This window comes from Herpailurus yagouaroundi, unplaced genomic scaffold, assembly GCF_014898765.1.
Source record: "Herpailurus yagouaroundi ecotype Mexico unplaced genomic scaffold, PumYag 189, whole genome shotgun sequence".
In the NCBI taxonomy this organism is placed as follows: Eukaryota; Metazoa; Chordata; class Mammalia; order Carnivora; family Felidae; genus Herpailurus; species Herpailurus yagouaroundi.
Genome location: NW_024412420.1, coordinates 3,894,910 through 3,919,101, shown reverse-complemented (window position 1 = coordinate 3,919,101; position 24,192 = coordinate 3,894,910). Strand labels below are relative to the sequence as shown.

The window sequence follows — 24,192 nt, the reverse complement described above, 5'->3', positions numbered from 1 at the left end:
ATCCTGGCCCAGCCCTGTGAGGGCACTGTCCCAGGTGATATCCCTCTGCACAGCCAAGGAGGAGGGCAAAGGAGGGGGAAGTGCTTGGGTCTGGGGGAACCTGTGGCGCCCCTGGACCTTAAGTCCCCTTCCCTCTGGACAGCCTTCCCCAGGACAGTGGAGACCTCGGCCCTTTGGGGCTGTGTAACAGAGGCCCCGTTGCTGGTGGATGCTACAATCAGACTCGGGAGGTGGGCCTGGGAGGGTTGATGAGGCGGGGGCGGGGGCTCCAACCACGGTCATGTCAGCTATCACCTGCCCCTGGGCACCTCGGGCGGGTGCCATGTGGGTAGAGAGCCTTCCTTCCATCCATCCATCCTGTCCACACTGCCCTGACTCTCCGCCACCAGGCTGGAACTTCCGCTAGGTGGCTGAGCTTCCTTTCTCCAGCCCTCGCCCTCCTCTTGCAGGTTCAAGCAGCAGCTTCACTGCTGAGGCTTGGCCAGCCCCGTGGACGTCCTGTTCTACTTCAAACAACCTTTAGCAGCCACCAGGACAGTGGTTCGGGCTGCTGATTGTATACACGTGGCTTTGGGGCTGCTGGAGGAGCAGTTACAACTCCAGGGATCCAGTTCCTTCAATGTCACTGGTACTGTGCCCCTCCATGGAGTCCCAGGGACTGCTCTGGCCTGAGAGGGCAGGGTGCCCGGCTGGGGGTGTTGGGAGGAAAGAGGGCACAGGGATGGGAGATGTGGAACAGACCAGCTCAGCAATATGAGGTAGGTTTTATACCTGAGACTCAGCTATATTACTCGCCCCAAGTCTCTTAGCTGGCCGAGGGTCTAGCCTGGATTCAAGCTGCCTCTGGGCTGGGCTTTTACTTTCATGCTTGTAAGTGATGGAACATCTTCCAGACCCTCGGCTGCTACTCACGAGAGGGAGGAGGAAGCCATTGCACCTCTTGGTGGGTGTCCAGCTGAAGGGAAGTGACAGCCTGCCCTCTTACTCGGCTGGCAGCCAGCGGGCCAGGGCCTGGTTGGAGGCCCCCAGCAAAGGTCTTTCCCTGCAGCAGTGAGTGGGCTCCAGTCAGAGCGTTCTGGGGCTGGAGGCCACTCAGTGTGGAGTGAGGGGTGGAGGAGGGGAAGGGAGGCACCCTTGGGTCAGGGGCAGCCCCTGCACCCACTTGTTGTTGCATTTCCCAGTGATGGTCCTTTACTTGTCACTGCACTTCTCCTCCTGGTCCCGGAGAGCACAGCCACTGGCCTGGGACAGAAGCTGAAGCTGGGGTTCCATCAGCACGTGTGGGGACAGGAAAGGTGGGCAGGGGCCTGGGTCCGGGGTCCTAGCTCCTTCCTGAGCTTAGTATAAGCATCTATATAGGGTGTGATCTATTAGTGCCAGCCATTATAGCATTGTTTTTTCTACAAGAGTTAGTGTCAAAGTATCTTGCTAAATATAAAGAGTGATGGGCCTTGTTCTATGTCTATTGATCTAAATGATTTCACATTTATCAGTTTATCAATTTTCTCTTCATATGTCAATATAACAATCAATCACCTACTCATCTACCAACATCTATTTATTAATTCTTCTTCCATCTATTCAATTCTCTCTGTATTTATTATCTGTCACCTACCAACAAGGCGTCTATCTGTCAGTCCTGTCATCTAGGCATCCATTGGTCCATAAATTGATCTATCAATTTGATCTATTTACCTCTTTGGAAATGCTCGTGGGGTCTCAGCCAGCCAACCTGGCTTCTCCCCTTCTCTATTCCTGGAATCCTCAGGGCCACACCAGAGACCATCCTTCTCGGGATGACAGCCACACAGCAGGTGGGGATGGGAAGGGAGGGCGGGAGAGGAGGAGACACTGTGTTAACTCCAGCAGGAGCAGTCTGCTTCCCCTGAGTCCCAGGGTGGCCCCAACATTTTGTGGGGTCCAGGAGCCCACGCCCCACACTGACCTATCTCCACACTGGGTCTGGGCCATCTCGAACCAGATTGTGCTCTTCTCCAGTGAGAGGCTGACCTCCCACCGGGGCCTGACCCTTATGTTCATGCAGTGGGGCCAGTTCATTGACCACGACTTGGACTTCACCCCTGAGCCCCCAGCTAGAGTGGCCTTCACTGTGGGGGTCGACTGTGAGAGGACCTGCACCCAGTTGCCCCCCTGCTTCCCCATCAAGTTACCCCCAGCCAGTCCCCCAGGCCCCAAATGTGGCCCCCCACCCCAGGCCCTGAGCTGGAAGACTACCACGCCCTCCTTAAGAGCTGTCTATGATGTTTGAGTATCAGACCAAGGCAGGAAGCACGGCCCGGGACAGACCCTCAGTTCTGTGCGTGTTTGAGGGCAAGATTCTGGGCTGCTGTTTTTGAGAGCCTGTAGGTTCCCTTAGCTCTTGCCCTTCTCTCTTTCCTGAAGTGGTCCAAGGGCCCTGTATCTCTCACCATCTCCTGGGATCATGTGTGAGCAGGGCACTATCCTTCAGGCTGAGAGGCAAGGGTGGTGTGGAACACTAGAGAAGAAAGGATGGATTCCAGGGAGCAGAGCCTCTGGGGCGGGCGGTGGGGGAACACATATGCATACACTCCCACATTCGGCGACATTCTTGGGGCATGACATGTGAGGGCTCCTGGCTGGCTCCTCCCTGTTGCAATCTCACCCCTTCCTCTGGCTCTGGTTTGGGAGCACCTCCTTGGGAGAATCTTCCCATATTTTCCTATCACACCTTTCGCTTTTGGCTTTTAGATCAAGCATAGCAAATAGCGTCTCAATTTAGAGTTACGTCTCTATGCGTGCATCTGTTTTCACTGAACGCCAGCTTCCTGCAACGTGTGCTGGGTTTTGTTGAACTTCGTAGTCTCCAAAGCACCAGGCATAAGCGTGCTTAGGAAATGTCGAATAAAATGGAATAAAAGAAGCACAGGCCTAAATGTCAAGAGAACTAATCCTTCCCCTCCTGCTGAGTAGTTGTCACTACCCCTCTCTGAGCCTCAATTTCCCCATTGGTAAAATGGGGATCTAAGGCCTCACCCGTTCCTAACCTTTCATGACTCTACGATACAAAGTGCTAAGGCTGTTCAGACTGACCTGACTAGTACTGCGAGCAGCACTAGTCTGGGTGAGTCAGGGAGGGCTTCCTAGAGGAGGGGATTTTCGCCCAAGGTTTTGAAGCAGGTGGGGGATGATCGAGAGGAGTGAGCTTGCTCTTCAGGGGCCCCCGTGTCAGTGGCTCCGCTCCCACCTGAGATCCCACCCAGTGACCCCCGCATCAGGGACCAGAGTGACTGGATCCCCTTCTTCCGTTCAGCGTCCTCATGCCCCCCAAACAGGAACCAAGTCCAAACCCCGCTCAGCGCGCTCGCTTCCTTCTCAGATGCCAGCATGGTGTATGGGAGCGAGGTTTCCCTCGCCCTGCAGCTCTGCAACCAGACCAATCACCCGGGGCTGCTGGCCATCAGCACCTGCTTCAGTGACAATGGCTGGGCCCGGCTCCCCTTCGACAACCTGTGTGATGACCCCTACCTCCTCACCAACCCCTCCCTGTGCGTCCCCTGCTCCCCGGCAGGTCAGCCCCAAGCAGCCTACCGAAGCGTACGTTAAATAAGACCTTGTACAAAAGGTTTAGTTCAAAGGCAGCGGATGACTGTGTGTAAGGCCCACCTTCAGGAATTTGCTTTCCTTCCTGGCCTCTAGGAGAAGCTGTGGCTGCAGGAACAGGCTTCTCGTTCTCTTTCCCCGGGGCCCCCTGGGGAGAGCGGTCTGACACCAAGCGCACAGCTGGGGAAAGGTCCAGCCCTCGGCAGGGAATGTGCCGATGGATACAGTTCATGGGATGGGTGGGTTCACAGTCCCAAGGCCAAGGTTCCCAGAGTCATCTGGGTCCCTCGGCCAGCTGTGGTCTCGCTTACTTACAGAATAGAATCCTCAGGCCCGAGTCCAGAAGCTGCTCCATGCTTTCCCACCCTGCCTGAATCTGTTCCAGTAACTGGGATCTGAGACCCACAGTCCCCCTGCTCCTGACCCATTGTGCTGGAGCAGAGGGTGGCAGTCAGTGAGGAAGTTCATAGCACAGTTGAGGAGATGGAGGTCAGGCCAGGGCGGGGAGCCTGGCCCAGGTCACATAGTCCTACCACCTCTTTCTAGCCCCCGGAGCTCTGTCTGCTTCAGCAGAAAGACACTTCTCTGGCTTCTCTGGGAAGGGCTGTGGTGACTCTGAACTCGGGGTTTTCAAGGGGACTGTCGACCATCTGAAACCCCCAAACTGGCAGCAATGCATACCCTGTTTATGCGGGAGCACACCCTGCGGGCTATGCAGCTGAGACGCCTGATTTCCCCCGTGGAGTGGAGACACCCTGCGCCAGGAGCCCCGGAAGACCGTGGAGGCCACGGTCCACGTGGGGAGTCCTGGGTCCCAGCATCCCTGAGAAGACAATCTGGCTTGAGACACCATTTGAGGGAGTGGCTCCCACTTCCCCTAATGCATCCTTTGGGGAAGTGCCTCAAATCAGCTAGGTCTGGGTGGTTGGGAGTGTACCCGAGATCCCACCTGTACCCCAAACTCTGCCACTAACTGGCTGTGTGTGACACCGTCCTTGTCATCCAGCTATCTGGGCTTCAGGAGCTTCACCAGCCAATGGGAAACAAACATTTCCACTTTTGACATGATGGCAATAAGGAATTAATATGTCTGAGCAGCCCTTCGGAAAGCAGAAGTTTTGTCCAAAGGCAAGGGGATGGGGTGGGCGGCCTCTAAGGTTATGTTCCTCTGGTCTTCTCTTGTAGATCATCACCTACTGAGACTTTCTGCCCCTGGTTCTGGGCGAGGCCCAGGCTCCCCCCGGGAGAAAACCCTGGGGCTCTACCGGGGGTCTTGCTCCAATGTGGACAGTCGTGCGGCCAGTGTCTTCACCCTGGCCTTCCGCTTTGGTCACACCATGCTCCAGCCCTTCATGTTTCGCTTGGACAGCCAGTACCGTACCTCAGCACCCAACTCATGTGTCCCTCTTAGGACTAGCTTCTTTGCCAGCTGGCGAATCGTGCATGAAGGTGACCAAGTTTTAAGAGCAGATGGGAGTGGGGGTGGGGCCAAGCTTAGTGCCAGGAGGCCAGGCTGCTGCTCAGGCCCCTGCTAATCATCTCCCCAGGGCAGTGAAAACAAGGCGGGTGCCACCAAGACCCTAGGTCCTGGGCATCCCATCCCCTCAGGGATCAGAGGATTTCCAAAAAGGGGAGGAGACTCATGTCAGACTGGCCACTTGCGGGCCTCACAGGAGCTTGTCTTCTGCTCCTTCTTTAAGAAGTGGGGGTCACTACTTTCTCTGCCAGCCCCAGCACACTTCGAGTCTACCCAGGCCTTTGTTTCCGGATACAAACATTATAGAATACAAGCGACCAGCTTGTCCAGCTCTGAGCTAGCTTGGCGTCACGCGATGACCCCAGGGCTCCCCAGAGGCTGATCCAGTGTGTGCTGTTCACTTTCCCCACCACCAGGTGGCATCAACCCCATCATCCCAGGCCTCATGGCCACCCCTGCCACGCTGAACCCTCAAGATTCCGTGTGAGTGGACGAGCTGCGGGACCGGCTCTTTTGTCAAGTGAGGAGGATCGGGCTGGACCTGGTGGCTCTCGACAAGCAACGCAGCCGGGACCACACCGCGGCCTCCCGGGTCAGGGGGGCTGCCCGTCCCTCCTCCCAGGCTTTGGCCTCGGGTTGCTGCTGCTGGTGGTGAGCGGGTTTCAGAGAAGACCGTTGGTGCATCCTTTCTGACTGCCACTGTCTAGGCGATGTGCTGTGGTCGAGAAGCATGCGAGGCCACGCTTGATGTGGTAAAGCGTCCCTGGGACCAGCCTTTTGCCATCCTGTCCTATCTTCTCCGGCCACTGTATGCCCTCTGGCTGTAGATTCACAGCACGGCCAGGACTTGGACACAGGAGTGGACGAAGCAGTTCAGGAATTTCCGGGTAGAGAAAACAGTAGATCCAAAGGGCGGGGAAGAACAGCTCCATTCCCCACTTACCCAGGCGAGCTCCAAGGAGGAAGACTCAGGTTCCAGGGATACAGAAACTGACTCCTGCTCTAAGTGTAGAAAGGCCAAGAGCCCCCGAGGCAGGAACAGTTGGAGTAAAATTAAGACAGCCTCGGCTGTTTTGTGACGACACAAGAATCCCAGGAAAGAAGAAAAATTCATCCCGGAAAAGAAGAAAACGTAGGCACTCTGCTAGGAATTTTCATGGATATTAATCATTTAGTTCTGCCAATGACCTTGAGAAGCAACAATTACAGCCATTTTTATAGATGAGGAAATAAGCTCAAAGATATCTAGTAATTTTCTGAAGCCCACATAACTAGGAAGTAGTAACATTTGAATCAAGTTCAAAATTTCTTTCTTCCCCTTGTTTAAGCTACAATGTTAGGGGAAGGCTTTGGTCACTACCTTGCTCCCCTCTCCCTCCCCTGAACTCCCTACTTTTTTGTCCAAATACAACCCAAAGCCCCATCTGCTTTGGCTAATCTTTGGCCGTGTATGACGGAGTGGGGGCAGTCTCTACCTCACCTAACACAGCACTTGGCGGGCACACAGCAGGTACCCAGGAACCTGAGTTTCTTTCCTCCTTACACGCGGGTGCTATTGACAACTAAAGAGCTGTGGGCGCATCCTGATGGAGAGCTGAGATTGCTAGCCCCCGGCCCCCACCCAAGAGCCACACAGTTTTTGTGCCCCCACCCCCATACCCTTTCCTCCAAGCTGTCCCAGAAATATTCTCCAGATACTAGCTCTGACAGTCTCCTCCATTCCAAACACCAAATCTGGAATTGGATGATCTTGTTTGAACTCCACTTAATGGTGGAGTGACCTTAAAAAAGTCATAGTTGGGGGCGCCTGAGTGGCTCAGTTGGTTAGGCATCTGATTTCGGCTCAGGTCATGATCTCATGATTCCTGGATTCGAGCCCCGCGTAGGGCTCTGTGCTCAACAGTTCAGAGCCTGGAGCCTGCTTCGGATTCTGTGTCTCCTTCTCTCTCTCTGCCCCTCCCACACTTGTGCTCTCTCTCTGTCTCTCAAAATGAGATAAATAAATGTTAAAAACATTCATTTTTAAATTTTTTAAAAATGTTTATGCACTTTTGAGAGAAAGAGAGAGAATGTGAGCGGGGCGAAGGGGCAGAGAGAGAGAGGGAGACACAGAATCTGAAACAGATTCCAGGCTCTGAGCTGTTAGCACAGAGCCTGACCGGGGGCTCGAATTCACGAACCACGAGATCATGACCTGAGCCGATATTGGATGCTTAACCAACTGAAGCACCCAGGCACCCCCATAAAATTTTTTTAAAAGTCACAGTTGCTCAAGCAAATATCCATTGATACAATGGAGATTACAAAATGCCTCACAAAGGTATTGTGAGGATCAGAAGAGATGATCACATAACTGTGCTTAGTGAGGTAAAACATTGCATCATTTTCCTTTGCTCAGCTGGAAGGTGGTGTTTGTGAGTTGTAGTTCAATGGACAATATTGGGCAAGCATTTCTTCAAGATTGGGCCAAACCTCTCTCGTATCTTGCTGGTCCCCACCCCATCATCGGGCTTTGTTCTCTATTGTGGGATCCTAATAGCAGAGAAATCAGTATGGCTGGTCTTTGGAAATTTCTGAGCAGCTGAAAACAAATTTTAAAGCAACTTTATCGAGACATAATTAGCACATCCCAAAAATCACCCATATGAAATATATGATTCAATGACTTTATCAATGACTTCAGTAAATTTAGAGTTGTGCATTGTTTTTGTTTTTGTTTTGCCTGTTAAGGTCTTTGGCCCATTGATCTCCACTGCTAATGTCAGAACATTTTCATCACTCACAGAGAAACCTTATAATAACAGTCCCTCCCCGTCCCTACTCCAGCCCCTGACAATCACTGATCATCTTTCTATCTTTACATAATTGCCTATTTTGGGTCTTTCGTGTAAATGGAATCATAGCATGTGTTCCTTTTCTGAGTAGATTAACCACATTTCATTTCTTGGTTTGTTCACTTATTTACTTCTTCACTCATTCCTGCTACAAACCTGATTAAGAGTCTTTTATGTTCTAGGTCCTATCTTATTTGCACCTAATTGATGTGCCTGAGCCCAATAAATCACATCCCTGTGGTTATGAGTGTTGGATTACTGCAGCTTCTTATGTTAGGACACACTCACAAAGCCTGGTTGTCTACTTGCTTTGAAAATTAGAGCACAGTGGTTCGACATTTGGAAGGTTCGGGCCTCTTCTGTCAGCAGGGATCTTGTCCTGCCTAACATTTCCGGACCACAGAGCTCTCTCAGGAGAAACTGTGAAGTAGAAGCTAAAGGGAAGTCAGACTGAATCCGCTTCTGCCCCTTTCCCTACAGGGCACAACGCTCGGAGGCGCTTCTGTGGGCTTTCCCAGCCCCGGAATCTGGCACAGCTTAGCCAGGTGCTGCAAAACCCGGATTTGGCAAGGAAGCTCCTGAATCTGTATGGGACACCTGACAATACTGATGTTTGGACTGGGGCCATTGCAGAGCCTCTTTCGTCAGGGGCCCAAGTGGGGCCTCTTCTGGTTTCTCTTTTTGAAAACCAGTTCACAAGAGCCTGAAATGGTGACAGGTAAGTGACCCTACCCTAAAGAGACCAGCCCCAGAGGAAGGGCAGAAAAGCACTAGCATTTCAAGTCTCAGCAAGGGGGAAAGTGCCTTTTTTAGATTCATTTTTTTTTCCAAGTTCACAGGGTCTAAGACCAGGAGGCTCCTCTGGGGAGAGACTGGTCAGAGGGAGAGAGACAGTGGGCCAGGCAAGGCTGATATTGCCTGAACTACGGGCACCTTTAACCCATGAGATTGACTGGTCAGCCTCGCTCTTCCTGGCTAGTGGATCCCAGAAAACATGGACAGAAAGGGCTAAATCTGGTTTCCTTCCTAAACTTATGGTTAAACACTTGACTTATTTGGATTTGGTATCTACCTGGGTTCAAATCCAGTCCTGGCCGCTAAATTTCTGTGCATTTATACTGGGCAATTTACTTGACCGCTGAACCGGTTTCTTCGTCTATAAAATGGGAATAATACCTGTTTTGCAGGAATTCTGGAGAAGTGAATGAAATGATGTGAGGCACCTGGCATGCAATGGGTGCCCGTCCTGTTAATTCCTCCCTAACACACGAGGCCCTGGGCCAGATTTCCTGGTCTGGAATTGTGTATGACCATACTGGTATCCCCACCATTTCGAGGGACATCTTCAGGGCCAACACTTACCCCCAGGGCTTTGTAAGCTGCACCGCATCCCCAGGTTGGATCTGTCAGCCTGGCAAGGCTAATGAGGACTCTGCAGGTAAGGGGGGGGCCCTCCTCCAACAGCCCTGGGTGGGGCCAGGCTTCCACATCCTTCCCTGGACCAGATGGCTGAGACCCTTTAGGCCTCTCAGCAGAGACAACAAAACTTGTCACTAGAGACAGGGTACTCTTCCCTAGTGGCTTCCCGGTATGCTAGTTTCTGGAATGTTAATCCAAGGCTCAGGACTTTGGGGGGCAATTGGGAAGTGTCGAATCAACTCCAGCCCAGTCATCAACACCCCGACACAGCTCCATGTCTGGACACCCAGCAAGTTCCACACTGGCTCACTTGTGCTGCTTCCGCAGGAGCCCATCCCACGTCTGCAGCCTCGGACACAGGATCACGTAGGGAAGACCACAAAGCTACCTTCTCCCCCGGAGCAAGCACGCCTGCTGACGCTTTGGCTGGCTATGGCTCAGGGCTGGTTCTGTGGCTGGGAGTCACGGCTGGGGCTCCCAGCAGCAGTGAACCCTCCCACCTTGGCAACCTCTTAGGTAGAAGGTCAGGCATCAGCTCTGGGTGAAAGGAGGTCTTGAGGCCCAGGCAGGAAGAGTCATCTGAACGATTTCCAGCTTTTTTCTATTTCCCAGCCTGTCCCTCACACCTGCCCGTGGCTGCAGGCCACCCCACACCTGGTCCTGGCCATCCCACAACCCTCTGCTGGAGCCTGCAGGCTGGGCAGCACGCTCTGCTCGTACCAGTAAAGGACGGCTGGGGGGCAGGAGCTGGTTTCTGAGTTAGGCTGGGGAGGGCATGACATTTGGGCTTTGCTCCAAATGTCTAGAAGGAGCACAGCCAGGACACCGGTGGCACTAACCCCTAAGGCTCTCCTGCGGGCTCACATAAGAGAACCAAAAGAGACACTATGGATAGGAAAGGGTAGAAAAGGGGAAGATTCAGGAGAACACCTTGGCCACGCCAGCAACCTGAGCAGAAAACCAGCCAAGACATCAGTCAATATACAAAGTTTTTATGTACAAGAAAACACAATAAAGGTACTACCCAGCTAGCAGAAAGGACTGGGCACTGCCTTTAGCCTTCATTTACTCCAGAAATAAGTTGTATCTCCAAACACAACAAGCCCAAGCAGCAAGCCCAGGCTACCCTGGAAAGAGGAGGCTGAGGCTCTCGGGCCGGGAATTCAAGATATCTCTCACCTTTCTTTAGCCTCCATTGTTCTTTTTACATTTTTTTTTATTTAAGTAGGTTTCACGCCCAGCACAGAGCCCAATGCGGGGCTCGAACCCACGACTGTGAGACCAAGACCTGAGGTGAGAGATGAAGAGTCAGACGCTGAACCGACCGACCGAGCCACCCCGGTGCGCCTTGAACCTCCATCCGTAATGCAGGCTGCAGACCAGGAGTTGCCTGCGGCTCTCCGCTGGGAGACAGTGAGACAAGCCAGAAAAGAGGCTGTGTTGAGGACTGAGCTAACTGTGGGGTCACCCCAAATGGAGCTAAACCAATAAGTCTGCCTTGGGGTGACTCCCACTTGCAGTAAATGAAATATGAAGAGGGGGACCATAGGGTCTCCAGCTTTATTGCTTCGCAGCAGGGAGGAGACCCTGCTGAAGACCAGGCAGAGGCACCGGCCTGGGATTTTCTCAGCTCTTCTGGTTCTCGGCAAGGTCAATGGGGTCACCAGTCAGAAGGACGAAGGTAGGGGGACACCAGCGTTAGCCATCACGCATCTTGTCCTCTTGCCCAGGGGCCAGTGCAGCAGTGAGCTAGGACGCCATGGTTCCCGAAGGGCTCACCAGGTCCTGGGGAAGGCTTTCTCGGGCCTCCTGCATGCGGCGCCGGGCGCGACGGAAGGCCTCTGCGAGGGGAGCGAGTATAGCAGTCAGCTGCCACGCTGTGGGGAGGAGCGTGGCTGCTGCTGGTGCTGGGTGGCCGGCTGCGGGGGGCAGGGAGACCTACCAAGCACACTGTGAACGGAACTCTGCTGGCTGAATCCCTCCAGACGGTCCAGCACACTCTGCATCCTTTTCCGGAGGCAACTGGACTCCATGAAGGCCCTGCACACAAACCCACCACACGGCCACAGCTGCCCTCAGCCCTCAGGGGTAAGGCTCCCCGAGGCAGAGGCCAGGGTTACTCACCTGGATTGCTGCAGACAGTGCAGGCGGAAGGTGACGCTGCCTGTGGTCTCAGTGCGGAACCCAAAGCGGCTCAGACGCTCTCCCTGCGGTGTGCAGTTAAGACGGCATCAGGCTTCTGTGGCTTCTAGATCCCAGGAGCACGCTGGCCTCACCCCCATCCTTACTCCCATTCTCGGAGAGAATGGGGAAACCCCATTCCAGCACCCAGGCTCCATCATCTCAAGGCTAACACTGGGCTCCCAACTGTAAATGAGGGAACATTCCAACCTCCCTGGAGAATAGCAGCCTTATAAGCAGCCTGCCAATCCTCCCCACCTTCGATTACTGAAGCTCCGTGATGGGCTGGAAGGAGGGGCCAGCAACTCTGACGGGACCAGGGGAATCTCTGAGTATACTCATTTCCAGAGATCTCCTAGGATAGGAGACTTCCTAGGATCTCCTATGTCTGTACCTGGTTCAAGATGTGGCCATGACCTCCAGCTTAAACCACAGGCAGGAAGGGACTAAGCAATAATGATGCAATTAAGGGGCCTTAACCCTGATCCCACCTTCTCCAGAAGAGACAGGAACCTAAGCTCCCAGCACGAAGTCTGCCTAGAGACAAAAGTGACCTTGAAGGTTCCCGGTATCCGCACGTAGGAGAGGTCCTCCAGTTCCAGAGAGCCGCCAATGAAAAACCTCCTCAGCTCAGCCACTGTGCCAAGTTCCATGGGTCTCCACGTGGAGACTGTCAGGGTGTGAGAGCCTATGCAGAAAGGACAATGGGGCCACAGCCAGAAAGGGCATGTGGTCTCTCACTGACCCCCAGCGATGACACAGGCCTACCAACCACGAAAACACCTGACCTCTGGTGAAGGTTATCATGGGGGCTTGGGGCACCTGTTTGGAAATCAATCAGCTAGAAATTCAAAGCTCTGCCAGTTGTTACCTGCATACCCAGGTCAAGTTTCTTAAACCCCATGATCTCCGTTCTCCTCACTGGTAAAACGGAAATGGTATAGCGCCTACACTCGCAGAGAGGTCGGCAGAATGAAACGAGACGCGCTTAGTGCAATGCCTGACAACAGAAGACAGTGGCTATTACTTCAGAATGAATGCTGATCCATCCAATACATGTGTGCTGAGAGCCCACCCTGCCTGAGCCAGTCCCTCAAGGCGGCGAGTCAAATCAGCGGAGCTCGGAGCGGACACCACAGATGCTCAGGCTGCCCTACTTTGCGGTTAGCTGCAGTTTCACTCAGTTGTCTCTAACAGAGCGGGGGAAATTCCTCAAAACGAGCAAGGAATCTTGCAAGTTAAATGCGTCTAATTCCTAACCGTCCCTACTTCTCACTGGAAGCGATGGAATCTTTTGGAAGGGTTAGTCTCGCTCCTAGGAGCTGGGGCACAGAGGCCAGTGGAGGGCAGGGACAAGAGGTCACCTGGGGTGGCGGGCAGCACCACAGCCCCGTAGCCTTCCACGCGATACCTCTGCCAGAAGTCCAGTGAGAGGACCTCACAGTAGAGCACAGGCCACTCTGGGAGAGCATCTGGGAGACATGAGAGAAGCAGCAGGTCACAGGAGGCCTTCACCACGAGAGGGTACCACCAGAGGTGATGCCGGGCCCGGGATCTACTGAGCTACTCACCAGCAGATTCGTCTTCATGGAGGAAGGAGGCCTCAAATGTGAATGGGTAGGAGAAGTAAGCCACCTTATCCTAAAAAAGAGAAGTTTTACTTTATACTCGGTGTCATGGGATAGGCTAGGCCTCAACGGGAACTTGTTCTCTCTGTGGCCGATGACATACCTTCACAAGGGAAAAACTCTCACCCAAGATAGGAAATAAGAGGCTGAGAGGGGAGGGGACGCCCAAATACAGGCTACTACCATCCACAGAAAGACAGAGAGGGAGCCCTTGGACCAGGTAGCCCTGCAGAGCCCACAGAGAAGGGCCAGAGCCAACTGGCCAGTCCTGATAATCTTCGGAGTCCTGTTCCCCTCCAGATACCCCTCTTGTTTTCCATACCATTCCCAAGGATTTGGTGGCACAGGTCTGTGTTATTCCTGAGAGCTGCTGGAATGCTGGGCTTGACCAATCTGAAAGCCAAGGGGCATATATACAGTCAGTTGACCTGGGAGGAAGGCAAGTGGTTGAGAAAAAGACAAAGTTCCTTTATCGGTTCATTCACTCACACACTCAGTCATTCACTTAACATTTACTGAGTGTCTCCTATGTGCTATGACCCATCACTGGGGAGAGAAAAGATCCCTGTCTCTCATGGAACTGACATTCCAGTTGGCAGGGGAAACACAACAAACCAGCCAACAAGAGGCTATTGGGTAGTGACAGATGCTCTACTAAAAATAAAACAGGCTCATTTAGACTGGATGGTGAGGGAGGACCTCTCAGAGGTGACACTTTGGCTGAGACCTAAACTCGGAAGAACCATTCGTGCAAAGATAGACAGAAAGGTTTTCAGACAAAGGAAATGATCCCCAATAGGCCCTAAGGTGGAAATGAACTTGGCATGTTCAAGAACAGAAAGTCTGACTGGAATTCTGTGAGGGAGAGATAGGCAGGGGCCAGCTCATTCAGGCTCTGGAGCTTGGTTCTTACACTAAGCGGGAGGGGAAGCTGTTGGGGTTTAAAGCCGAAGAGAGACACAGCTAGCTTCCATTTTCAAAGCCATGTGGCTGTGGCGCCTGTGGCAAATGAGGTGTAAAGGAAGCAGCAGGGTAAGTAAGAAAGTTAATGCATTGGCCACGGCAGAAGATGAGAGATGCAGGTGGCTTGGTCTAGGGTGCTCGAGAGAGCAGATGTTCAGGACATCTTTTGAAGACAAAGCCGACAGAAACTGCTGGTAGAATGACGGGCTGCAAGGAGCTAGAGAAAGTGAGGAATTCAGGGTGTCTCCTGGGTTTTCGGCACCAGCAACTAAGTAAATGACATTGCCATGTCCCTTAGGGAAGGGACTCTTTCCCTAAGATGGGGGAAGACCATGAAGGCAGGTTTAATGCAGGAAGGAGAATCAAGAGTCCGCTGGGTCATGCTAAGCAGAAATGACAAAGAGGTAGCTGGGTATGAGCCTGGAGCTCAGGGGAAAGGCCAAGGCTAGAGAGAAATCTGGGGGGTCTGAGATGCCATTACAAGTCATGGATGGATGGGACCACCCAGAAAGGCTGTAAAGAGAGAGTAACAGAAGGCCCAGGCCCAGCCATGGACACTCTAATGCTTTAAGACCAACAGATGAGCAAACAACCAAGGGGACTGACGAGCCACCTACAAGAAAGAAGAGAGAAGTGTGGAGCCAGAAGCCTAAAGGAGTTTCAGTGAGGAAATGCAAGCTGGGCCACGAGCTTCTGAGAGGTCATGTAGGGTGAATGCACAAAGGTCACCACAGGATATGACAACTTGGAAGTGATCTAGGACTTTGAAAAAGACAATAACTATTTCTTTGAAAAAAGGTGGGAAGGAGGCCTGACTGAATTCCTCTAGAAAATTGTCAGAATGGGTATAAAAGAGACTTATGAAAATTACTTACTAGTGGTTGGCAATTCCACAAAGAAGTGCACATAGAGATTGTCATACTCGTAGCCTTGGGCTGAAACTAAGAAAACAAGAAAAGATTTCAGCTCATTCTCCTATCACCCTTAGCACCCAACTCGGTCCTGAAAGACCTACACACGTCAGGAAGCAAGTCCCTGGAGGGCCAGGAACTCTCTGCGTTTCCCGTAAAGACTCAGGACTGAGTTTCCCAAGTAGTACAGACAACCTGGCGCGTCCGCTGCGGCCACAGGAGCTACTTCGCAGCTCTACGGGGCCCCTGCCCAAGCATCAAGGGATCTCTGTCTGGCAAGGCACTTACCTACCTCTCCGTTTACAAAGAGCCGGAGGGCACCTGGGGCAGTCTAAGGTGGAGAGAAGCGGGAAAAGATCAGGGCATCTGGGGGAGTCAGCACTTCTCCTCCAGCCCGTCCACGAACCCCAGGAAGACCTGACACTGGCCGCCAGATCTGGGTGCGTCACTATTGCGCTTCCTCCCTACCCTGCCACTCCACAGATCGGTTTCCTTCATTTCTAAAATTTGTAACAGAAAAGAAAGCACATAATTTAAAGGGTGAGGAGGGCAATGAAGTATGGAGAGTTTACAGGAATAGCCAAGGGAAGCAACAACTGCCACCCTTCGCCATACAGGGTTGGGGGGCGCAGCTGGACACCCCTGTTCCCTTTCGACGCCTGGTCAAGGAAGGAGGGAGTTCACTTTTTTAATTACTTGTGTTTTCTTATCTAACTTTTTAACACTGCCCGTCTACTGTTAATGCAATATAAAAATAACGAATTGGTTTGGGGAGAGAGGGAGACTGCTGGGTAATCCTGTGCTTGTTTCCTGACGTAGAAATGGAACTCCCGGAATAAAGAAGGCAAAGAACAGGACCACAGAATGACTGACATAAACTATTTTGTTTTGGTTGTTTAAGAGCTAAAGTATTTGACAAACAGAAATGATTCCCCTTCCCTCTCCATGGGGCATCTTAGGAAAAATATCCACATGAAGAATGAGGAAGACATTTTTCATCCCTACATTTATTTTTAAAAACAATTATAAAGGAACACCTACCTGCATGTGTTAACCACTGATAAAAACGTAAAACTACTAAGTTTAGGGAATGCAAAATAAACATTCCTGACGTACCCCTCTCACCACCCAACCCCCACCCCAGAGAAAGCAATCCATAGCAAGTGTGCCCTTTTAGAACATTTTCCCTGACATTTTCTTTTTCATTAATGGTTCTGTCAATATGCTGTATTTCAAAACACGTAACAAGAACTGTGCTCTACATGCTATCCTCTGACTTCCTTCTGGCATAAAGAATATGTCCTTTAAGAAACGTGCTATTACTTAGCCACAGTCCGAATGCCCTGGCCAAACCCAGCTCGTGGTGCTGCGGGCAGCCACGCTACTCACCATCTCAAAGTCAGTGCCCACCAGGCTGCTGAGATATTCCTTGTGGCGGCCGTAGAGCTGAGGAAACAAACCACATGAAAACTAAAGATGCAGCCCCAGCCAGGCCATGGGTCAGGTCTGAATGGGTGGGAGAAAAGAAGCTGTAGCAGGAAATGCCGCAGAGAGCTGGAGGCCTAAGCATCCAAGCCACTGACTTTTAAATTAAATTAAATTAAATTTTTTGAGAGAGAGAGACGAGAGAGAGAGAGAGAGAGAGAGAGAGAGAATCTTAAGTAGGCGCCACATCCAACGTGAAGCCCGACGTGGGGATCGATCTCACAACCGCGAGATCATGACCTGAGCCGAAATGAAGAATCAGACACTTAACTGACTGAGCCACACAGGCGCCCCAAACACTACTGTCACTGACATTTTAAAGTGAAGCACAGAGGCTCTGGAGTCTGCTGGTCTGGGACCAAATCCTGGCTTTTGCACTTACAAGCCCATGACCTTGGGCAGACTTCTTAGCTTTTCAATCTCAAGTCTCCTCATTTATAAAATGGTAATAATAAAAGTATTCACCTCAAAGGGTTGTAGTATTGTCTAAATGAAATAAAGCATGTGAGGGGCCTAGCAAAGCTTGGCAAACACTCAAATAAATAGTCATTGTTATCATGTTATGTTATCAAAAACTTGTGGCTGACACTCAGCAGTGCTTCCCATGTAAGAAAGACTGCAACTGCGCACATCAACCTCGGACGTGGGCTCAGCTCCCGGGCACCAAGGCTCATCCCCGCGCTCGGAACGAACTCGCTCTTACATCCTTGAACACACGTTGCTCCCGCTCCTCTTCCTCCGGCTGTGCGAGGGAGGACACATTGTCGACAGTATACTTCCACAGCTCCTGCTTCTCCCCCTCGGTCTCAATTCTGTCAGGTCAAACCACAAAAAGACCAACTCTCACCAACGATGAAAAAGGCCAAATGATGAGGAGAGAGAAACAAAGTGGAAGAGCAGAAAGGGCATCAGAGTGGACACAGAGTATAGGTCCGGGGCCCCTTTCTGCCTCACAGCCACGGGGAAGCCCTAAAGCACAACTTCCCTGGCACCCGGTTCTCTCACCCGAAAAAATAGGTAGGTTTAGGTCATTTCTAATTTATTGTCCTGTTATTGTAAGACATGGAGGCAGGAATAACCAGCCCAGAGGAGGAGATGTGGCTGAGTTCCCCTCGCCCAGTTCAGGCCGGTCCCTTCATGTAGCGGCACCGAGGATTATTTTCACTTAACTACACCACCGAAGTTATCCCCTTCAAACTGGTATCGCTGCACACTTTCTGAGAACAGGGTCCCCACGATCCTACGAGTCTATCAGAAAACAGAATACGAACCATTGCCTGGGAATAAGGAAATCAGAGAAGATGAAGGACTTCTCAGAATCTCAACTAGGGGCCAGAAGTGAAGCCAAGGGAAGGAATGCCAGTCTCCACTCTCCCTTTCTTCTTTCCCTCACCTGTAGGGTCCTTTGAGGCCAGTGAAGTCAGGTTTTACTGTGATCACACCATTGCTGTCCACCTTCAGAGTACAGAGGACATGTTCATACTTCTTATAGCCAAGCCTAGATACCAGAAAATCAACACCCAGGTTCAGGACCACTGGTCCCACCTCCAGAGAGAGGAAGACATAGTCAGCCCACGTCAGGCGAGAGGACAGAGGCTATAGCGAGAACCATCATAGTACCTTCTTCTGAGTACAACTAAGAAGTACAAGAGGAAAAAGTACCTCCCTCCCATATACCCCAGGATGACTGTAACGGGTAGGTGATGGTTAGCGAGGGAAGAGGAGGAGAATCTGAGCCGGGAGGTGAGAGGCTTCACTCACTTTCCATAGGGCCCCAGGTCTGCCATGATGTACATTGTCTGAAGAGGGGTGTTGATGACATGGTTGTTCCTGACAAATTCTTCTGATGGTTCCCAGGTGACAATTCGCGACTTGAGGATGCCGCCCTCCCTGGGAGACACCGCAGGAAGGGTCACTTCCCCAGCACCTCCTAAGGAGCCTAAAGGAGGAATCTAGGGGAGCACACCCAGGGAGGGCCTACTGCAGAATGGGAAGCTCAAGTGGGTGAACGTATCCGGATATTGGCCTGGAAGGACTACAAAGGCCCCCCCCACCCCTTCCCCCATACAGATTTGCACTCACATCCCTCGCCTGTCCTGCCGTCGCCGCCTGACATTTGCCATTCGCTCAACCAAGAATGATGGCACCTCCCGGGCTGCGGTGGTCATTTTCTGACAGTGCTAGGAGAAGAGAGCAGCCCTGTGTGATCCATCTGGTCAGGGCCACATGGGATCAGGTACCGAAGGCAAGCCTTCCTTCTGAAACCTCATCTGGGACCCGAATCTAACAGTCACACCTCACAACTGTATGTGTCAGTGGAGGAGAGCAGTAGCACAAACATGGCACAGAAGATTCCTACCATGCCTTGGTTTGCTCCAAGATTTTAGCAGCATATCATCCTTCAGAAATGAGTTTCTTTATGATAATATTAAAAGGAGTCTGCAATCTCTGAGTACACACCAACAAAAAGTTGGGCGAGTGTGCCTGGTAGCTGTTGACATTACCAGGTACTTGGAAGATGCCAAATGGGATACAAAGTATCGCGTGAAAAGTCCTTTGCATGGGTAATTCAGCACTAAGTGTAATGTCATTTACTTTTCTAAAATAGAAAACCCAAATTTTATATGCTACCAACCCAGAGCCTTCCTAACATAAGCACCAATCTTTCAAAAACATTCATTTAATACCTGCTCCTTGCAGAGCTACAAGGTCATAGACAAAAATCAGAAAATACAGCCTCCACTCTCAAGGAGCTTAATATTTCCCGGGAAGAAAGAACATGTCCTACAGGGACGAACACGTAAAGCAAGTCCACAAGGGTACGTGAGCACAGGCAAAGGGCACTAAGCTGCTCCCGACGGCTGTACTGAGTCCCTCTTCAAACCCACAGACTCAGAGTTGTGGCTGCATCCCCTGATGAGTTTTATCTAGATGGTTCAGGACTCCACCCACCTGTGTCCTCTCATGATGAATGGAGGAAGTCCGGCCCAGGGGCTGCTTCCCTCGGGTCCGTAGTCTGCAAGCCTATCATTAGACACACTACCAGCTTCCCCGGGCCCTCTAGCAGGTGGAGAAGGAGCAGCCACACCACCCGAAAACTGTGCCCACTGTCCGGCTTGGCTGCCAGCAGCACGAGGCAGTTCCTACATAGGCTGTCTGTTGCCCCTTAACAGGCTTCCGGCTTAATATACAGAACCCGGTGAGACCAGAAGCTAGGGGAGGAAAAGGAGAAGGAAGCCATGGGACCCCAGAAAAAAACAATACCTCCTCCACATTGGTGTATCTATCAGAGTCAGTGTAGGTAAAAATCCGTCGGTTCTTCCTGCCACCCGAAGCCTCCAGCTTCAGGATCTCTTGACGGTACTGATGATCCAAAGGGCTCTGACAGGCCGCTTCATTTCGGTACAGATCTACTTCAAACTGAGGTAACAAGGACACAGAGATGTACTGAGAATATGTCAAACTTTTGTCCCTGTAACTGTTTAGTCAAATCAGTTCTGTAGAGTTAATGCTACTTGGGGCGCGTGGGTGGCTCAGTTGGTTAAGCGGCCGACTTGAGCTCAGGTCATGATCTCGTGGATCGTGGGTTCAAGCCCTGCATCAGGCTCTGTGCTGACAGCTCAGAACCTGGAGCCTGCTTCAGATTTTGTGTCTCCCGCTCTCTCTGCCCCTCCTCCACTCACACTCTGTCTCTCTCTCTCCCTCAAAAACTAAATAAACATTAAAAAGAAATTTAATTATAGAGTTAATGCTATTTGACATGTTTTCATAGCCAATTTCCATTTATCTGAATTAATGCAGGGCAGGGGATCCAAGAATGTTAGATCTAAAAGGAACCAGAGGGATGGTCTAATCCAACTTTGCTGTTACAGATGGCAGATTTCACCCAGAGGTGAAAAGTGCCTTACCCAGGATCATAAAACAGGGTAGCGTTGGTCACTATGTTATACTGCCCTTTAAACACATCAGGGGAATGTATAAACTGCTATAACTTTCTGGAAATTAGACAATATGTATCAAGAATCTTTCCCTCCTACCAGCCAGGTGGAGGCAGACCAGGTAGAGGTAGGTAAGTGACACTGGCTCACCTGGCTAAAGAGCTTCTCCTGCCACCCAATCACGACCTCTTCCTCTTCCTCTTCCTCTGAGCGGTGTCCACCTCCAAAGACCACAGAGTGAGTCAAACGTCTGAGTCAAATCAGCACCACTTCTTGCTCTGTGATTGGTTATTACTGAAGTCCCTGCTCTAATATTTATTTGCCACAAAACCAGCTGGAGTTTGGGGATTTATTAAGCACTCACTCTAAACAAAGGTTAGAGAGGCTGTGGATATATGTAGAAGCCAGGATTAGGACCCAAGAAGTTTTAATTACTACTTTAATTTGAATAAAAGGAAGTCGTGGCTCCCAGGAATTACTTAATCTAATTCAGTGTCAGGACTCAAATTTAGATATGGGCTGAATACCTCTTCCTCAATCCCAACTGTCTACATTTGCTAGATAGGAACCCTGGTGTTTTTACCTTTACTATTCCTGAAACCATATATCTAGAACCACAAGCCCTATAACCTTTAAGAGACCAAGTGCCAGAAGAGAGGAGGAAAGGTGAGTATTTAAAGAACCAAATTGAATACACTCTTAGCTGAGTATGCCTTTTTCAGAGACACATGCTTCACAACCCACCAGCCCACTCTTGACCAAGAATATATCTGAACAGAAACAACAAAAGCAGAGAGATTAGTGATTTAACACAAACACACTGTCCTCTCTTCCTCACTCTTCTGGCTTCCAAGATAAGGTAAACTGCAAGAGACCAGTATGTTCCCTTTTCAAGCAGATGCCAATTAAGAATTATTTTTAAATAGTGTGTACGTGTGTGTGGTATAGATATATGTAAAACTTAAAGTTATTTTTAGGGGCGCCTGGGTGGCTCAATCAGTTGAGCATCCGACTTCGGCTCAGGTCATGATGTCACAGCTCCTGAGTTTGAGCCCTGCATCAGATTCTGTGCTGACAGCTTGGAGCCTGGAGCCTGCTTCAGATTCTGTGTCTCCCTCTCTCTCTGCCCCTAACCCACTCGCATTCTGTCTCAAAAATAAATAAACATTAAAAAAAATTTTTAAGTTGTTTTTAAAAGCGTGTGTATATATAATATACACATATATTAGGAATTTGGGGCATATTTTCTCTTAGAAAAAAATGCCACAAGCAGTATTTAGGTTTCTAGGCAGATTCATAACATATCTATGGTATAATCTTTGTTATTTTACTACATTTGACCACAATTCGGATCAACTCCTGATGGCAAGAATCAGGTCTTACTCAATTTCCATACACAACATAATGGAGCAATTAAAACTGCTTGGGATCAAATCCTTGCTTCAACATTTACCGACCGTGTGACCGTGGGCAAGGAACTCAACCTCTCTATGCCTTTTCTTAGACTACAGAACCGGGTCTACTAGGTCTTAAAAGGTTACTACCGCCCCAGGCCCTTCCCCAGATCCCCAAAGGGTCGCATCACCACCAAACACCCACTGGCAGTTGGGTGAGACCTAAAAGTGGCCAAGTCTATGAGGTCCTTCCCAGGCTGGGCAGCAGGCTGGTAACGGAGGAAGTTGCTTGATGTGATTCTTTGCAGGTGGACTCTGTCAGGAAAAGAAAAGCCCGAAATACTGATTACAAGACATACAACCTGGAGATGAACAAAGAGCAAAGATGGGGGGGGGGGGGGGCGGAAGCAAAAGGAAGAAGAGGGCGGGGCTACCAAGGTGTGCCGGGTGCACCGAGCGCGGCCCGGGATCCTAAGGGAAAGAGTGCCGATTAGAGAGTGTATTGGGTACACAGAGCTCCGAGGAATTTGAGAAGGGCAGAGAATTGAGAGGGCTTGGATAGGTCTGGAAGTTGTGAGTGGAGATGGTTGAGGGTAGTGAGGGAGACGCGAGGAGACCAGAAAGGCAGAGATCAGGATTGAAAGCGGAAGGGGGCACTCAGCAAACAAGTGAGGTTCAGCCTCGAATTATTTGAGAGTATAAAAGCACAGGGCTCTGGGACGATGCGACTACCGGAGGCGCAAGTTGCGCACGGGGTCCCGGGAGCGATACACAGCCTCCCCGGTGTCAGTGCTCCAAATTGTCTCCGCCATGACAGCTGCGACTCGTCGCGACAGCGCCGGAAAGCGCACAGCCCCCAGTTCCCCTGGCAACGGAGACGCGGGGTTTGGGAGGCTATGGAGGTGCTGCGCGCGCAACCTACGGTTCCCGGCACGGCGCCGCAGGCGAGCGACCGGAGCTGGCGGGACCCAGCCGGAGCTATTGGGTGCGGTCAGGTTGCGGTACCTCTGGATAATGTGCGTGCGACCTTATCGCATGCACGTGCGACAAAGCTCGTTCACACCCAGGACCGGATTTGGTGCCCTTTACAAGTGAGAAAACTAAGGCAGCACCATCGACTCCTTTCACAATGGTGAAATGGTGATTCCGAAATGGTGATGGAGATTCAGACCCAGGTGACCTGAGTCCTCGACTCGACTTGTCTTATCACGCCACACTGCCTTCCACTGATGCTCGGAAACTTTGACCTGAAAATCGGTGAACGTGATTCAGAATGCACCCATTCTTTCAGGGAAGGCGTTGGCACTTATTCAGACATGAAAATATATTCTTGGAAGAAAACAAAAAAAGTGTCAGAAGAGTTATTAGTCCTTGAATTGGTATTCTCTGAGCCGGAGAAAGAAGGAACAAGGAAGCTAACAGTAAGGAAGGAATATTTGTTATTATTGAACTGTTTTTTCCCCTGAATGTGTTGGTTCCGGATATTTAAACCATCTTAAGAAATTGTACTAGCCTCCTGAAAAGCCAACAAAGTGCTATTCGAAAGTCATGTTTCATTGGCCATCAAAGCAAGACACACCATTATATGGAGTATGGCTCTCTGGCACCTTGAGGTAGATAAACAGTTATCGAACTCTGACATTTGCTACTCCCCCAACAGAGTAAGCAGTTGTCCCCTGAACTCAGCAATCTCTTGCCAGTTTGATTATGTGGCTTTGGGAGCCCTGGGCAACCTAGCTGCTGTTGTGTAACACCGAGGGCTTAACCATAATAATAGCACCATTTATTTAGCATCCAGTACAGCCTGGGTGCTTTGTTTGCATTGTCCCTAATCCTCATAGAAACCCCTTTAGTAGGGTTACTCCCATTTAAAGGATGATATTAGGGAAGGCCAGGGTTTAAAAGGCTGATTAAGGTTGAACTCTAGTAAGTGGTGAAGGAGCTGGGATTCCAGCCCAGGTCTGTCTTTTGAAGCCTGAACACCTTCCAGTCTGCCTTGCAGCCTCTCATCCACCATTTTATTTCATAAGAGCACACAGTTTCCAATGTGAGAAATAATTATTTCAACAGATGAAACTGGAGGCAGAATTCTAGCTCTTAAGAAATGGTCTAATTTTTCCTTTTAAAGTTGTAAATAGACAACACTATGCTACATGAACAACAAATGATAAAGGTGGAGGATGCATCAAGAGTTTAGTTTATTGGGGCACCTGGGTGGCTCAGTTGGTTAAGTGCCTGACTTTGGCTTAGGTCGTGATCTCACAATTTGTGAGTTTGAGACCCATATCAGGCTCTGCGCTGACAGCTCAGAGCCTGGAGCCTGCTTTGGATTCTGTGTGTGTGTGTGTGTGTGTGTGTGTGTGTGTGTGTGTGTGTGTGT

The 24,192-nt window shown here is 50.8% G+C and overlaps 1 protein-coding gene and 1 long non-coding RNA gene across 3 annotated transcripts in view; one reads left to right on the top strand and one right to left on the bottom strand.

Moving 5' to 3' along the window:
• Positions 1–10,288: 10,288 nt before the first annotated feature.
• Positions 10,289–22,677, bottom strand: MKS1 (MKS transition zone complex subunit 1). Of its 2 annotated transcripts, XM_040497024.1 has the most exons (18): positions 22,545–22,677; positions 22,018–22,127; positions 20,569–20,639; positions 19,745–19,900; positions 18,563–18,660; positions 18,242–18,370; positions 17,874–17,978; positions 17,184–17,292; positions 16,385–16,441; positions 15,284–15,326; positions 14,960–15,025; positions 13,444–13,514; positions 13,065–13,134; positions 12,858–12,965; positions 12,048–12,181; positions 11,437–11,519; positions 11,255–11,352; positions 10,289–11,153 (listed from the first exon to the last, which is right to left on the bottom strand). In XM_040497024.1, exons 1-18 carry the CDS (start codon positions 22,622–22,624, stop codon positions 11,062–11,064), a joined length of 1,680 nt encoding a protein of 559 aa, XP_040352958.1. In that variant the 5' UTR covers positions 22,625–22,677; the 3' UTR covers positions 10,289–11,061. The 2 variants fall into 2 exon arrangements, with proteins under 2 accessions (XP_040352958.1, XP_040352959.1); XM_040497025.1 differs by lacking the exons at positions 18,563–18,660; positions 20,569–20,639; positions 22,018–22,127; positions 22,545–22,677 and having other exon boundaries at positions 19,745–19,856.
• Positions 22,678–22,800: 123 nt separating this feature from the next.
• The window catches only part of LOC121044730 (uncharacterized), a 20,534-nt gene continuing 19,142 nt past the window's right edge, over positions 22,801–24,192 (top strand). Inside the window, exon 1 of the long non-coding RNA XR_005797447.1 lies at positions 22,801–23,233. This is a non-coding gene — a long non-coding RNA (uncharacterized LOC121044730). The remainder of the gene's footprint in view (positions 23,234–24,192) is intronic.

Coding starts and splice junctions, on each gene's coding strand:
- MKS1 (XM_040497024.1), bottom strand. CDS start 22,624: ATGGCGGAGACAATTTGGAGCACTGACACCGGGGAGGCTGTGTATCGC. Junction 18,661..19,744: donor GATACACCAATGTGGAGGAG/GTATTGTTTTTT, acceptor CTCTTCTCCTAG/CACTGTCAGAAAATGACCAC. Junction 15,327..16,384: donor TGGGCACTGACTTTGAGATG/GTGAGTAGCGTG, acceptor TCTCCACCTTAG/ACTGCCCCAGGTGCCCTCCG.